This window comes from Erpetoichthys calabaricus, chromosome 17 (assembly GCF_900747795.2).
Source record: "Erpetoichthys calabaricus chromosome 17, fErpCal1.3, whole genome shotgun sequence".
Taxonomy (NCBI): domain Eukaryota; kingdom Metazoa; phylum Chordata; class Cladistia; order Polypteriformes; family Polypteridae; genus Erpetoichthys; species Erpetoichthys calabaricus.
Genome location: NC_041410.2, coordinates 50,994,158 through 51,009,795, shown reverse-complemented (window position 1 = coordinate 51,009,795; position 15,638 = coordinate 50,994,158). Strand labels below are relative to the sequence as shown.

The window sequence follows — 15,638 nt, the reverse complement described above, 5'->3', positions numbered from 1 at the left end:
TCTGGAATTTGTATCAGTAAAAAAAAGAATTTGGTTCAAAGTAATGGACTTACAAGGAAAGCTCCTAAGGCGTGCAGACGGTCAGCCGTCACAATGTGCCAGCCTGCAGGCTAAGGGAGTATGCCTTTTTGGGCTTACCAGTGGACAACATATTCTGCTTTTATAGACATAAAATATTTTAAACAAAAACCACCTCTTGTTGGGATTTTAAAAGCATAATTTAGATAGACTGATAAAATAAATATTACACACACACACACATTTATATATATATATATATTTATATATATATATATATATATATATATATATATATATATATATATATATATATATATATATATATATACACACACACATATATACATATATATATATATTATATATAAAAACACATATGCGCATGTATATATACACACATAAATTACACACACACACTCAAAAAAAGAATGCCAGCACAAGAGAAATTACTGCAAATCAAAGAGGTGAATCTTCAAACATAACTTACATTTTAATAAAAATATATTTTGTCCTATTTCAGAATTACGCTGGCACTGTGCCAAGAGGAATCCTTATGGTTGTACTGTCAGGGTCATCTGGGATAATTAAAATTAAAAAAAGAAAAAAAAATGCTGTCCAACATCTCTATACAACCATGCATGTTGTCTTTTTGCTGTCATAAAAATGAAATTCCAGGACAGTCTGTACTTTGTCCGCAGAATATTTATATTGCATTTGATAATCTAGGGAAAAAATAAACCAGGGCTCAGACTTCTTAACAAATATATTCCTATAGAAGTAGTGATTTAACCATTGCTGTACATGTGAAGATGCTATCAAAAAGAATCTCTGTTAAAGGTTATCCACAATGGAGGTTAAAAAAAAAAAAAAAAAAAAGAAAGACATAGTGGCTATCACTTCTGAAATAGTCAATGCAGATGCTAGAGCTTGGCTTTCCCAGTTCAGGTTTCATAACAAGATGAAGATGATGATGTCTGAAGTAGGACAACCTGCCTGACATTACGGCAGAAACGTAAAAAAATAGAAACACCATTTAACTGATGTCAAAATGAATGCCACAATCTCCTCATGTGATCCAGTCACATGACTAGTTTCAGCAGTGAGGTATCAGACTCCTCTCCCTAGAAATGGAAATAAAAACAGTCAGTCAGTTAAAAATGTACTTTAAATAATAATGGTTATTTAATACCAAAAATAGAGACAAGAGATGAACATGAAATGCTGTCTGTACAGAACATAATAGGAATGGAATTAAAACAACTTTAATTTACAGTGGTGTCACAATTTCCAAAGATCGGGTTTTAAAGGCATAATGAAGGACAGGGCCAAGAGTCTTGTGCTTAGCATCGCAGCATCCTGGGCCAGTCTGTCTCTTTCTGTGGAGTTTACATGTTCTCTCCAAGTCTGTGTGTTTGTTTCCTTCCCACATGTGTCTGTGTGTGTGGCCCAGTATGATTCAGTGAGGCAGTAAGGAGACTGTGGAAGATTGTGGGTTCGCTTCCCGGTTTCTCCCTGTGTGGATAGCGCTTTGAGTACTGAGAAAAGCGCTATATAAATGTAATGAATTATTATTATTTTTGAGTATCTTGTGGGACAATACCGCACTGTCAACCATTGGTTCCTGCTTTGTGTTTATTAGGCTTCAGATTGAACATTTGAAAATTGATAGATGAAAAATATAATTTACAGATACAGACATTAAACAAAAACATTTTTTCTTAAGAAACAAAGTAAATATTCTTGAGGGTACCTCTGTGTGTTCTGTGGAAGAAAAAGTCGCATACTTTATGATAAACTCAATTATAAATACAACAATGGCAACGTTGTCTTATAGGAAACACTAAAAAGGATTTTAGAGATTAAGGCTGTTACATCATTATATTCATGTACATCAGGTTTTCTTAAACCATGAGTCTCAACCCATACCGGATTGCAGGATTTTGCAGCAAAATTAGCCTAACGTGTCCATGTGCAAATTCTTTGGAGAGTGACATATGTACAACTCTCTATTTGGCCATTGTGGTAGCATGTGATTTGAGATGCAGCCTATAGACAACACTGCTGACACATCAGTATTCACGGAGTTATTGAGGGCGAGTGAATAGGGTTGGGGTGTGTATAAAGTGCCATGACATTGTTGTATGCTAAATGCAGTTTTAGTGGCCATAGTGGCATACATGGAATCTAAATCTGTAACAGGAGTGCAAAGATTTTGTATTAAGTTTAACATGTCTTGGTGAGAAAGAATTCCTTCTTGTAACACTGTTTTAAAGTGGTTTCATAAATTTCAGTTTATGGCTTGTATGATGCACATGTTTGTTGGAAATGTAAGGACACTAGAATATATCAAAAGGGTGATACATGATATAGACCAGAGCCCTTGGCATTTAGCGGGACATCAGTTGGTAGCGCTGAATATTTCACTGTACACTTTTTGCCAAATTCTTTATGAAGATCTAACACAACACCTGTAAAAAATGCATAAACTTGTACAAAATATTCTAGCTACACAACTCAATTTTTTTTCTCAGTATATTGAATTGTTAAATGAAAACAGATATTCTAAAGAATTTGTAAATTTGTGTATAAGAATGTACTGTTAATGTTATCTTAAAAGCATAATGTTACATAAGACAAGGTAAATAGACTGCATCAGTTAATTTTTTGCATATTTTATTGCTTACCTAACTTAATAAAACCAAAATGTCTTGAAGGAGAGACTTGTAACACGTCACCCCTCTCCAGTGCCATGACTCAAATGACAAAGTAGATCATTTCTTTTATCTCCCTATTATAAAAGAAAATCCTGTGGGATGGAATGACTAGGAGACGATATGTGATCATCACGGAAGACAAATAAAAGACCCGCGAGACTAAAGAGAATGGCCACGGAGCGTCTCGCGGGGATATAGATTCTTGCAAGACACGACGCGACAGCAGCTGCCCCCCCCCCAACATCGGGAGCAGTGTTTGTGCAAAATTCTCATTGATAGAAAGGAAAAATCAGAGTCGCTTCAATTAAACAGTCATGCTGTTGAAGACACTGGTGAACATTACGGGGAAGTGCATTTAATGTGGAAACTAAAATGCACATCTTTACACTAAAGATTGTCAACATGTGGAATAAACTAACACGTCAACTGGTTTTAGTGAAAACCTTGACAACTTTAAAAAAGGAGGAGGCGCTGAGACTGCATTGCTGTTGATTAAACAAATGAGCTTAATGGACTGAATGGTCTCCTCTCATTTGTAAAACTTTAGTGTTTTATCAAATTTACTTCTTAAAAAAATGTCTAAACTGGTTAATAAGGAAAACAACAATACACAGTTAATATCAGCTCAGTTCAGTCTACATCAACCTCTGTTGTTATTAGGTTTGGCCCAGGCCCTTGTCACTGTAATTTGAACTGAGCTGTCTTGACTACTGATGAACAGACAGAGATGAGTATTGCAGCATGAACATCTCTTTGATATTTGACTAGCCCCCATTTCAATTTGGAAACTGGCATCTTATGTTATGAGGCTGGCAAGGTAGCAGAACTACTTCAACTCATTCAATCCTCTCACTATATATTTTAATTTCTAGATCAGGCATGTCAAACACATGGCCCGCATGACAGATCCTAGTCAGCACTAAACTTGTACAAAATGATTACTATCGTTTGTGATTGAATCATTCTGCATCTTCGGCATTACTTATTGACTTTTCTTACTTCTGCCCTCTGACAAAAGCGCATTTTCCCATGGCATTACGGTACCGGAAACGTCATCTGCTAGTATAGTTGCAGCTGCAGTGTCAGCTCCTTGATACCCTAGGCATGACACAACCCCCATCCCCCCCTCGAGCCTTGACTAAAGTTAATGAGCCGCGGACGTAGCATTTGAAGTACTAGGCTGCAGCAACCTAGCAGGCTACACTACTAGCTGGGCTGCTGAGACTGGCCACTGGGCAAAACTGACCATCACGAGAAGTAATAGCTCGAAGATTTTCACGTTTTTTTGCTCTAGTTTTATGTAATTTTGTGCTAGTATTGTATCGAACAGTTAGTGCAGACTAAAGCTGAAGATCTGAAGTGGACGCGAGAAGTTGGTGAGTTGTTTATTAACAAATTTTTGTGATTTTGAGTTTGTAAAATTAGTGTAGGTCAGGGGGCTTTTTGCATATTGGCTTATTTTACAATATAAACTTTGAAGTAAACTTAGTAAAGTAAAATTTGATTTTTGGAGGATTTGTTTTCCAACTTGAATTACTGAGCAATGAATTCAGTGAGCGTTTTTGTTATTTCAGCTCACACGAACAGGACTTTGCGCTGTTTATGTCACCATACTCTTACAACGTTGAGAATGCACCTGAGAATATCCAAATGGAATTGATTGAACTGCAGTCAGATTCTATTCTGAAGGCAAAATACAACTAAGTTGGTGTGCCAGGCTTGTATGCTTACTTGCCACCCTCGTATGTGCAGATCCGTAAGTTGGCATCGAGAGTACTGTCTATGTTAGGAAGCACTTACCTTTGTGAGCAATTGTTTTCGTTAATGAAAGCTACCAAAACCCCACATCGCTCAAGACTTACTGTCGAGCTCCTTTCATCTCTCATTAAAGTTGCAGCTGCACAAGATTTCAAGCCTGATATTGACGAACTGGTTACTAACAAGAGATGCCAAGTGTCAGGACAAAAGAAATAAATCTAAGCTAAGAGGCTAATTGTACGCTGTTGTACGGAGATTGTATGGAAATAAATTGCTTTTCTTTAAACTTTAAATGTTACATTTTTTAAAGTTTTCAGTACTAGAAAGAATGCTACAGTAACTTTGTATAATAGTATTTGTTACAGTGCGGCCTGCTGACGCATGTATGGCAGTTGAAGTGGCCCACCAATGGTAGGGAGTTTGACATGCCTGTTCTAGATTATTGCTCTACATCAGTGTTTCCCAAACTCGGTCCTGGTGAACCCCTGTGGCTACAGGTTTTTGTTCAGACCAGCTTCTGTTTTTAATTGAACTCCTGGGCTAATTAAGTGAACTGATATTTCCCAAGTTCTGTGTTTAGGGTACAATATAGAAATTAGAAAACTACGTTTGCTAAAAAAAAAATATTAAAATGTACCAAGCAGTTATATAGGAATAATGTATTTTTTTTCTTTTTAACAGTATTTTCATCTTGATTTTCATTCTACTGTTCTAGGTGTTCTAATTGTTTAATTGATCCATTATTTACTAATTAGTGGGTCTGACTCTAAAGTAGTTGTAGCCTTTGATTATTCAGTGTTGTTTGCCTGGGTGTCTGATCTGCTCGTTTTAAATTGTCATTATTAAGATACAATGAAGGGGGAAAAACTGCACAGAGAAAGGGCAAAGTATAATGAAATCAACAAAAGAGAGTTAAGCATTTAAATCTATAGCAAAAGCAGAAATATTTCTAAATGTCTTATAAATATAAAAACCATGCTGCTGTGCTTTTCTGAATGTCGAATAAAAGAAAAAAAAAAACAGCTAATTAAGTGAGATCAGTGCTATCAGGTGTTGTCACTGATTAGGAATCCAGTTGGAACAAAAACCTGCAGCCACAGGGGTTCACCAGGACCGAGTTTGGGAAACACTGCTCTACATTTTGCCTGTCACCACTACCTCTGTCATCTTGATGTTAATTCTCATGCCATACACCTAACACGCTTACGTAAGCATAAGGTAAGAAAAAATAAAAAGCAGCGTTCAATTTTAGTTCTCACTCTAGGATGACGATATGAACAAACAAAGTAAACTATTTATTCAAGCCACTTAATCGAACTACTGGATTGACAAAAAAGAGAAACACTGCTCTTACATTCCCTAACTGCAGATGATGCAAGTCTTTTCTAGCAGCTCTGCCAGCAGTTTGAGTGAGGAGGTTCCCTGCAATCTCTAGTTAAAACGTCAGCAGTAACAAACAAAAGAAACCACAGTGCAGAATCTTCTGGGATCAGACGCTGCCTTTCCTGCTAATGACTTGACGTGACAACCTGTGACCATGAGCTGGGTGCTCTATCTACAACAATTGTATCATTAAAAGTAAACCCTGGTAAGGAACTTATTTACTTTCCTCCATCTCAGGCCCCTGTTGGGATCAGAGACAACGAAGTGGCTGTAAGGTTGGTTTTGAACCTTCACTCTGGCAAAGCCTTAAGCCCTAAAAGTGATGGTTAAAAACAACACATACAGGCTCCAGAGCCTACTGACTTAGTACCAGAAAAGTGACTTTGGGCTGTGAGACTCGCTTGCTTATTCCTTTAAAAATACTGAAATCTGTACAGTCAAAGTAGGCTCACCGGACAAAAAAATGATAGCCATCAGATGAATTCGAAGAGAGTAAAATGAACTGCCTGATATGTGCATTTCCTCTGATGTATATAAATGTATTGATCTGCATAATAAAAGTTCAGATGTAATGCTTAGATAGTGTTTTAATAAAACTTTGGACAGTTTCTGATTAATGATTTTAGTATGTGGCACATGCAGCATGATGGGCCAGGGTCAAACCACAAAGCTGAGCTCACAGTAACCGTTTTTTTCTCTTCTTTCTGCTTTCAGGGCTTCAAAATGTTGCAAACAAAGTCTATACATTTACTGTAATATAACCTACTTCTGCTAGATTTGCAGGCAAATCAATTCATATACTTCACTCATTTTAGTTTACTGTACTTAAATATTATTTAGTTTAACTGTAATAGTTACAGGTATTGTGTCTTTTTCTTAGCTTAGCTTTCATTGTTTTCCTGGTCTCTTGGGGGCCACAGCAACCTTGAACCATAAGACCCTTCAGCTGTGACAAATGGCATCAGCCAGTTTGTAGTGTTGGATCTGTTCATCTGTTTTTTACATGTGTTTGGAGTAGTAGGGGGCATTGGCCAATTCCATCTGTGCATTGTTACTCAGCCCAGGGAAGGGTGCATAGACAGCGAACATACATCAGGCACTCATTTAAAGTAAAGCATGTAGGATTGTTTTAACCATTATTTGCACCATGTTGGTGTTTGTTGTCCTCTTCTCTCTGCTGTATATTTGTACTTCTGAGTGTGAGATGATACTGTCACCAAGCAGCTGTTTGAGTTTGGTGGTCTGTTCTGCTTTCTAAATCATATTATATAATATGAAGAGAATAATATCAAATAAAAATTGTTTTTGGTTCTACATTACAAAGAATTTTGTAGATTAAACTGTTTTAGCCGCTTTCCTTACCTTTCTCACCTCCTCGCTGGTGGGTACAAAGACGGTGCTGATGCCTGCTGACTGGCCACAATTGCTGAGGAGGAGAGACCTATAATTTCAAGAACAAGACATACTGATTTAAACTGATGATAAAACAATTTATGACCTCGGAAATGCAACTATGCTGATATATTTGATTAGAAACAAGTGTCATACTTTTCAATGTTCATTCTATTAAGAAAAACACAATTATGAAAATTATATAGCTTGTTCAATAAGAGTTTAACAGTATACAGTTTATAAAAGAAACTTGGTTATCAGATGTTTCTTTGAATATCTAATATGGTTTCTTGAGATAGGAAAAGCTCAAGTGAGGGAAGAATTGTTTTAAATTTTCAGTCATATTTCTGTTACTTTGATATTCTCTCTATTTACCTCCTGTTGCATTTGCATTATCATTTCAGAGTACCGTAACCCACCTATTTTGACAACTTGCCCATGTCCCAATTATGGAAAGGCACCAAAAGGGTGCTCTAATTGACTGATACATTTTTGTCAATGTTTAATTTATTGTACATTTCGAATTAGTTAAGCAGATCATAGTCACCAAAAAGGGATGCAATGAGTCTATAACAATAGTTTAATATGTACTAAACATAAGTTTTAACGTATGAAGTTTATTAATAGAAATTACAGTGGGGAGAAGCAGGGGAAGTGAAGGCAACATTAATTCCAGCAGGAATGATCATCATCTATATTATACACAAGAAAGATGCACTGAGAAAGGCTATGCATGTGCATGGCAGCCTAAGTGCCTAAAGTTTGCAAACCTTTGATGAAGCTATTGAAGATATAAATTGATGGGGATAAAGCCCAGAGATTGATGTACTGTATATATAACTGGAAGCTCGAGTTCAGATAAGAGTGGTGATTTTTGAATGAAAAAGTATCCCCTGGCAGGTTGTGTTTACCTGACTGCTTCCAAATGTATCAAGTACATTCATACCAAAAAATTAAAAAACAAAAAACTACACATTGGACACACGTCCAATTGGCTGTCCACTGAGCCTTTAATGTAGGTTAAAAATTGTAGAGGTTACATATGTGCTCTTTACCAGATACACAGAACCTGCAAGAGGAATGTTGATATGCAGTTTTCTTAAATTGCTTATTAGCTATTTAAACAAATATTTGTCAGGTCATGGCACTCAAGTTAAACATGCAAAAAAGTGCACATTTTGATTTAATTCCAATAAAAATTGGATGGCAGCATTCTAAGATAACTTGGCTTCCATTGTTTTAAATTATATTAGCTGCTGACTCTTTTTTACTTAATACTGGTATATGCAACTTTATTGCAGCTCCACTTGTACTTGCATGTCACGAGAGGCTATATTTGAGTGGAAAGGATGGGGGTTAACGAAGCATACTTGATCATTTGGATCCACTTTACAAATATTAAATAAAATGCATATGCAATATAAGCAAGACAATACTGTGTGCCCTGCAATTATATATAGGTTGATTAAATGAATAGTATGGAGAACTTATATTTCAATATGTATTTCACCCATATTGCTAACAAGAAATTCAACACAATGTAGTGGGTAGGTGGTAACTCCCAAATTTCTCTTAATACGTGAACCATGGCAGTAAGGTTTCTCCCTAGATCAACTGCTGTACTGATCCTGCCAACCAGTTGTGGTCGATAGTCTCCTGATTCTCATTTCTTGCACTCTACTTTAAAACTTAATTTTCTGTTGTTAGCCCACTTTTTACTCTTTTGTAATCACATCAATTTTATTTATTGTGAATTTCTGAGTGGTGCTTTGCATAAAGACATCTGCTAAATATAATAATGATGAACCCTTATGGTAAGAAATCTAGTACATTTAAGTATTTAAGATGTAAAGATGTATTGTAGCAGATTTCATGTTATTTATATACACATACATACACACACATACACACACACACACACACACACACTAAGGGGCTTTACCCCTGCTTGCTTCGCTTACCAACCCCCGGGCCAGCACTACAAGTAAGCCACTGTGTGGTTCTGCCGCTCGTGTATGGGAATGCAGATGTACAATTTGAACAAATTGTTATTTTCATGGCAATTGTTACATATGCATAATAGAACTAACTATTTACATTACAGTGAGTAATTAACCACATTAAAAAAAATAGTAAAACGTAATAATTTGAAAGCACATTGTTTCATGTTGCATTCGACTTTTTCATTGCGTGTAATACCATTTTAATTCTGTTTGGCTTTGAAATTAACACGCAAATATTTTTAAAACTTATACTTTTACTGTAAAACTTCAGGAAAAAGTATTTTTTGAGTTAAATTTATGTCAATATCGCATTGAATTTTGATTCTGTGTTTGGACTTACATCGTGACAACGCAACGTACAACTGCCCGTGAGAGAATTTAGTTTTTTTCTCTCTAATAAACAAACTAACTTTTTTGAATGTTGGTCTCTGTGATTTGTTAATTGTCTTTGCAAAATCTATTCTAACAGGAAACTTTTAATGTTTTAATACGAATGCCATATCAAGATCTTCATCGTTTCTCTGTGCTAAGATTGCCTATGTACTCATTTCTTCTGTTGATATCCCTTCGGGATGAAATTCATCAGTAAGATTTGGACATAATATGTCTTCATTAATTGGGAACTTAAAGTGAGGAAAACGTAAAAATTTGTAAGAGCTGAGAAAGCAGGAAATGTGTGTCTGGCAAAAGCATTCATATGAATGAGATATGAGTGGACCGTGTGTGTGTGTGTTTGAATATGGTTGAGGGGAGGGCGTGACTTGAAATAATCTCATGTCAAAAATGTCGTCTCAGGATTTTTTTTATATAATAGAGAGATATACATACATATATATATAATCTCAGCAAATATTTCTATTTTCTATTGATATGAAATTTTCACCAGATGTTGGTAACAACCCAAGTAATCCACACATACAAAGAAATCAAAACAAACAAGTCCATACATTAAGTTATGTATAATAAAGTGGAATGACACAAGGAATAAGTATTGAACACGCTTACTAAAATGTATCTAATACAAAAAAAACCCCAAAAAAAACCAAAAGAAAAGCCTTTGTTGGTAATGACAGCTTCAAGATGCCTCCTGTAAGTATAAACTAGTCGCATGCATTGCTCAGCTGTGATTTTTGGCCCATTCTTCCACACAAACTGTCTTCAAATCTTGAAGATTCCAGGGGCCTCTTCTATGAACTCTGCTCTTCAGTTCTTTCCATTGATTTTCAATTGGATTCTAGTCGGGTGATTGATTGACTGGGCCATTCTAGCAGCTTTATTTTCTTTCTCTGAAACCAATTGAGAGTTTCCTTGGCTGTGTGTTTGGGATCATTGTCTTGCTGAAATGCCCACCCTCGTTTCACCTTCAGCATCCTGGTAGATGGCAGCAGATTCTTATCAAGAATGTCCCGGTGCATTTCTCCTTTCATCTTTTCTTCAATTATATGCCTACCTAGTCTACCAGTACCCTATGCTGAAAAACAGCCTACACCATGATGTTCCCACCTCCAAACTTCACTGTTGGTATGGTGTTTTTGGGGTCATGTGTAGTGCCATTTCTCTTCCAAACACTGTATGTGCAATAACATCCAAATAATAATAATAATAAAACATTTTATTTATATAGCACCTCTTCCATTTTGGTCTAATTTGACCAGACCTTATTCTCCCAATATTTCACTGGCTTGTCCAAATGTTGTGCAGCAAACTATAAATGAGCTTCAACATGCTTTTTCTTCAGCAATGGAGTCTTGTGTGGTGAGCGTATATAGAGGCCATGGCGGTTGAGTGCATTACTTATTGGTTTCCTTGAAACAACTATGCCTGCTAATTCCTGGTCTTTCTGAAGCTCTTGGACAAGTCATCTGATTATTGTTTTGACTCCTCTGTCAAAAATCCTGCAAGGGGCACCTGATCGTGGCCGGTTTATGGTGATTATTATTATTATTAAATGATGTTCGTTACACTTCCGGACTATGGCCCCAACGGTGCTCACTGGAACATTCAGAAGTTTAGAAATACATCTGTAACCAAAGCCATCGCACAATAAGGTGCGAAGGTCTTGAGAGAGCTCTTTGCTTTTACCCATCATGAGATGCTTCTTGTGCGATTCCTTGGTAATGAAAAACCTTTTTATAGGCCATCAATTAGGACTAAACTAGTTGGTATTAATTTGCACGGATAGGGGGCAGGATTGCCTTCTAAATACTGACAGATTTCAGCTGGTTTCTCGGCTTTCCATGCCTTTTTACACCTCCTTTTCTTCATGTGCTCAATACTTTTTCCACTGTGTCATTCCACTTTATTACACATAACTTAACTTATGGACTTATTTGTTTTGATTTCTTTGTTTCAGAGAGTAGGTAACCATCCACACAATTCAGGTCGTCGAGACTCAGACTACGAATGCAATGTATGTAATTACTCTGGACCTACAGGCTGTCAAATAAACGAACCACACGCCGTGGCGCAGCGTAAAGGGGCTTTGTCTCTGACGTCCAAGGTTCGATTCCCTGAAAGGGGAGCAGTAGAGTGTGTACGCCTGATGAGCCCAAGAATACATGTCGCATACTCTTTGCTTTATTTTACAGTAAACTATGCAACATTCCATGATCTGCTTCTCGCAACTGAAAGAGGGCACCGTGGCAGATGTTTGCCAAATGGCAGACCAACCACAAGCGTTACCTGGTAGGTAACCACCCACACAATTCAGGTCGTTGAGACTGAGACTATGAATGCTATATATATATATATATATATATATATATATATATATATATATATATTATATATATATATATATATATATATATATATATATATATATAATATACACACACACACACAATAGTGCTTTACCTACTGTATTGTTTTTTTACCGATTACAGAGCCATGTGCTGGCTGCTGCCTCCTCTGCATCATGGCACACCACAGAGCACTTTGTATTTGTAAAGGTAAAGGCTGCTCTTTATCATGGATCAGAAGGAATAATAAATATCCATCTAAAGACATGAATATTCAAAGTAAATGATAGGATTAGACAATGGTAATGGGAGACTTTCAAAATTTCAAATTCAATTTTGAATACACAAATTGTAATACACATTCAAATGTATTTAACATTTGCATATGAACGTGAAAGTCCAAAATAGAAATGTCTTTTCACAACAGTATTAGAGTCAAATCTGGGCCAATACCCTCTAGTGGGCTAACATGCACAAAGTAAACAACATGACTGACCAGCTCTCCCTCTTTCTATTATAAAATTGAATTTCTGTTTGTTTATTAAAGAACCATGTGAAAAATCACCCCATTTAAATAGACACTTAAAATGTCAACTTGTCTATCTTTAAATATCCAGAAAAAAGTAAAAACTTAGAACTGGTCAGGAAGGAGGAGTGTATACTGCTCAACCCTCACTTGTCTCTCAACAATTGAGTTCTGTATTATGACTGTGGTGCATTTTATGCACTCCATAACATTTCAATATTTTTTTCAATATTTTGGTTTGTTTCTCTAAAGCTTACACTTAATTTCACAGTAAAATAAGGGCTAAAGCAGAGAAGCACAAGAAACTAAATATTGTCTTTCTACTGCAATGAGGAATTCATAAGTGTCATTTTTGCTTTTTAGTTATTTTACAAATGTAATGTACATTTTACCACTCTTCAAAGTGAAGTCAAGTAGAACAGGTAGTATAACATATATAGTATTTGGATACGCTTGATTTCCCTTTGATTATGTATTTCTGAACGTAGGCACATTGTAATAAGGGACTCCTCTGCACCAATTAGTTCAAGTGTAAAAACAATAAGCAATGAAGTTAATAACCTGAACATGCATACTGCAAATTCTAAGAGTTTTTAACAGTCTATTAAATATATTTAGTGGCAAACCTCACTATTTAGCCTAGGCTTTCAACACAGTGACAAGATCTGGAATCAAAGCATCAAATGTTGTACTTAATGGATTTATCATAGTGTATTTCTGAGGTATAAAGACCTTTTTAAGCCACACACATACTATGTACGTATGGTACTATTTTTAGAAAAATGCACCCATTAATAAACTATTTCAGTGTTAAAGAATATTGCAAATTCTATGATTGACAAACAGCATACAGCTGTTAACAAGCATGTTATGCTAAAAGACCACACTTGAAAATTTTATAATGCTTAAATGTAGAGCACACACATTTGACAAGAAGTGGGAGGCAATAGTACCAATTCAACATAATCACCTTTTTAATAAACTCGAAGCAGGCACTGTGATCACCGCACCATGCTGCTAATGTTCTCCCGCTTTCCCAGAGTAAAGATATGAAATTTGTCTTTTGCACTAAATGCACGACAGTTCTGTTAAATCAGCCACACATTTTTTAATTGCTAATTCAGCAGTATTACTTAATATTATACACAGATTTTATTGTGCCTGTTTGTGACAGAAAGGAAACAAATAAATTTGGGGAAGAAAAAGGGAAATCTCTCTCTTCTTCAAAAAGGTTTACCTACTGAATGTTAGAAATAATATCAGACTACAGTGGTGTTCCTGCCTATAATCTGAAGTGGTAACAGTTTAGCCTTTCATTATTATTTGGTATTCGAAACATGAGTTGCTCTTTGTTTACTATCAATTATTAATATGCCAGTTGTATTCTTTATAAATGCCTTGGTTCTACTTACCTTCCCTTTAAGTTTTCATTACTAGAAAAAAACTAACACTTTAGGTATAACTAGGACAATTTTTATGTACCCCAAAGTGTTTTCACTCTGTAACTATCACTAAAGGTATACTGTGAAAGTCAAAATGAACCAAATACTTTATAGGCCTAATGATAAAAATGTCAATCACCATTCCTTGCCTGTGCTTATCAATAACAGTTTGTCTATGGCCATAAAATGTTTTTTTAATTCTAACAGTAGTCAGGTCACTTTATCCTTAGACTTTTACCCAAAAAGAGTCAGTAAGAATACTGCTGGTTTATTTCATATACCGCAGGTCAATCGGGCACATTTTGAATGTCTTATGAGGAAATGGAGGGGGAAACAATTTTTATTCAAGAAAATAATCAACTCTCCATTTGTGAGCTACAAACTGATGCTGGGGACAAGGTGTGTTGATCTGTTCAACTCAGTGAGCTGCCACCAAGAAAAATGAAGAAACTTTTGAGTGAAAAAGGTGGACTTTAACTACTGATTATTTTTTGATGAACAGAAATCAACCAAAAATAAAAGGCTCAAACTGAATGATGTAATCTATGAACTTCTACACCAGTAGTAAATAGACACATATGATGAGGATAAGAGGAACTGAACCTTGAACTCATAAAATGCCTTGACTAAAATTATAATTAGTTCAGGCTAACCATCCCACCCTTCACCATGTCCAAAACCAGCACCAAAGTGGACAGGCAGGGGCTTGATATTCTCATTTGCATTTATATTCCCATCCCCCTGTGTTCAGAAGCACATATCATCCTTTTTGAAAACAGAATCCAAGTTTGGGGATGCAGGGTCCACAACTTTACCCAGTGTATGATGGTAAAGACTGTTGACTTCTCTACTAGAAAACTGTCAAATTACATAAACGCTGAAGTAATATCAAAGTACTTCTGGCACCCTTACAAAACTCTTACCCAAAGAATTGACTTTTTATATTTTTAACCAAGTATCCAAACACTGTGGTAATTTTACCTTGACAGGCAATAGATTTCAAATTTTCATCTTTCCAAACATTACTTAACAAAACTAAGGTGTTAAACCACATTTAGGTTTCCTGACCTGTTGCATAAGGGAGGTCATACTGTCCTGAAAGCAGCGGATATCCAAGGTGGTGATGTGAGGATATCAAACGTTGTGATGGAGAAGAGCGTGGCCGGTCCATCTCTCTCTCTCTCTCTCCAGTGCTACTTCCACGTTCCCGTTCATGCATCTGCTTGTCACTCACTGTTGGAGACTTGCTTTTATACTGGCTGGCATGCTGCTGGAGGATATCCAGAGCCTTGGCTTCTGAACTGGACTTACTACTGACTGTTGGACTGGCCCTTGATTTCTCACCTTCCTCACTTCCTGACATTTTAGTGCCATAAGGGGAGAAGGAATAACCAGAAGCGAGGTAGGAACCTGAAAATATGGAATGGTTAGATTAGGGCAGTCATTCATTTCTCAGTTACTTAGGTAGACCTTTAAATGCCATTAATTACAAGGTTACATATGACATTCTTCATATAGATATTAAAATATTTAAAGAGATACCTTTGAAAACTTAAATGGAAATTAAATATTTAACTTAAACAATTCTAACACAGATGGAATTGCATGACTTTGATATTTTATGTGCTTTTTTTCCTTTTCTCATTCCTAAAATAGAA

At 36.1% G+C, this 15,638-nt stretch overlaps 1 protein-coding gene across 3 annotated transcripts in view; it reads right to left on the bottom strand.

Moving 5' to 3' along the window:
• Positions 1-490: 490 nt before the first annotated feature.
• The window catches only part of LOC114668250 (zinc finger protein 609-like), a 281,456-nt gene continuing 266,308 nt past the window's right edge, over positions 491-15,638 (bottom strand). For all 3 annotated transcript variants that reach the window (XM_028823923.2, XM_028823924.2, XM_028823926.2), the window contains 3 exons: positions 15,049-15,390; positions 7,239-7,317; positions 491-1,142 (listed from right to left, as the gene is read on the bottom strand). In XM_028823923.2, coding sequence (XP_028679756.1) covers positions 7,244-7,317; positions 15,049-15,390 — 416 coding nt within the window. In that variant the 3' untranslated portion in view covers positions 491-1,142; positions 7,239-7,243. The remainder of the gene's footprint in view (positions 1,143-7,238; positions 7,318-15,048; positions 15,391-15,638) is intronic.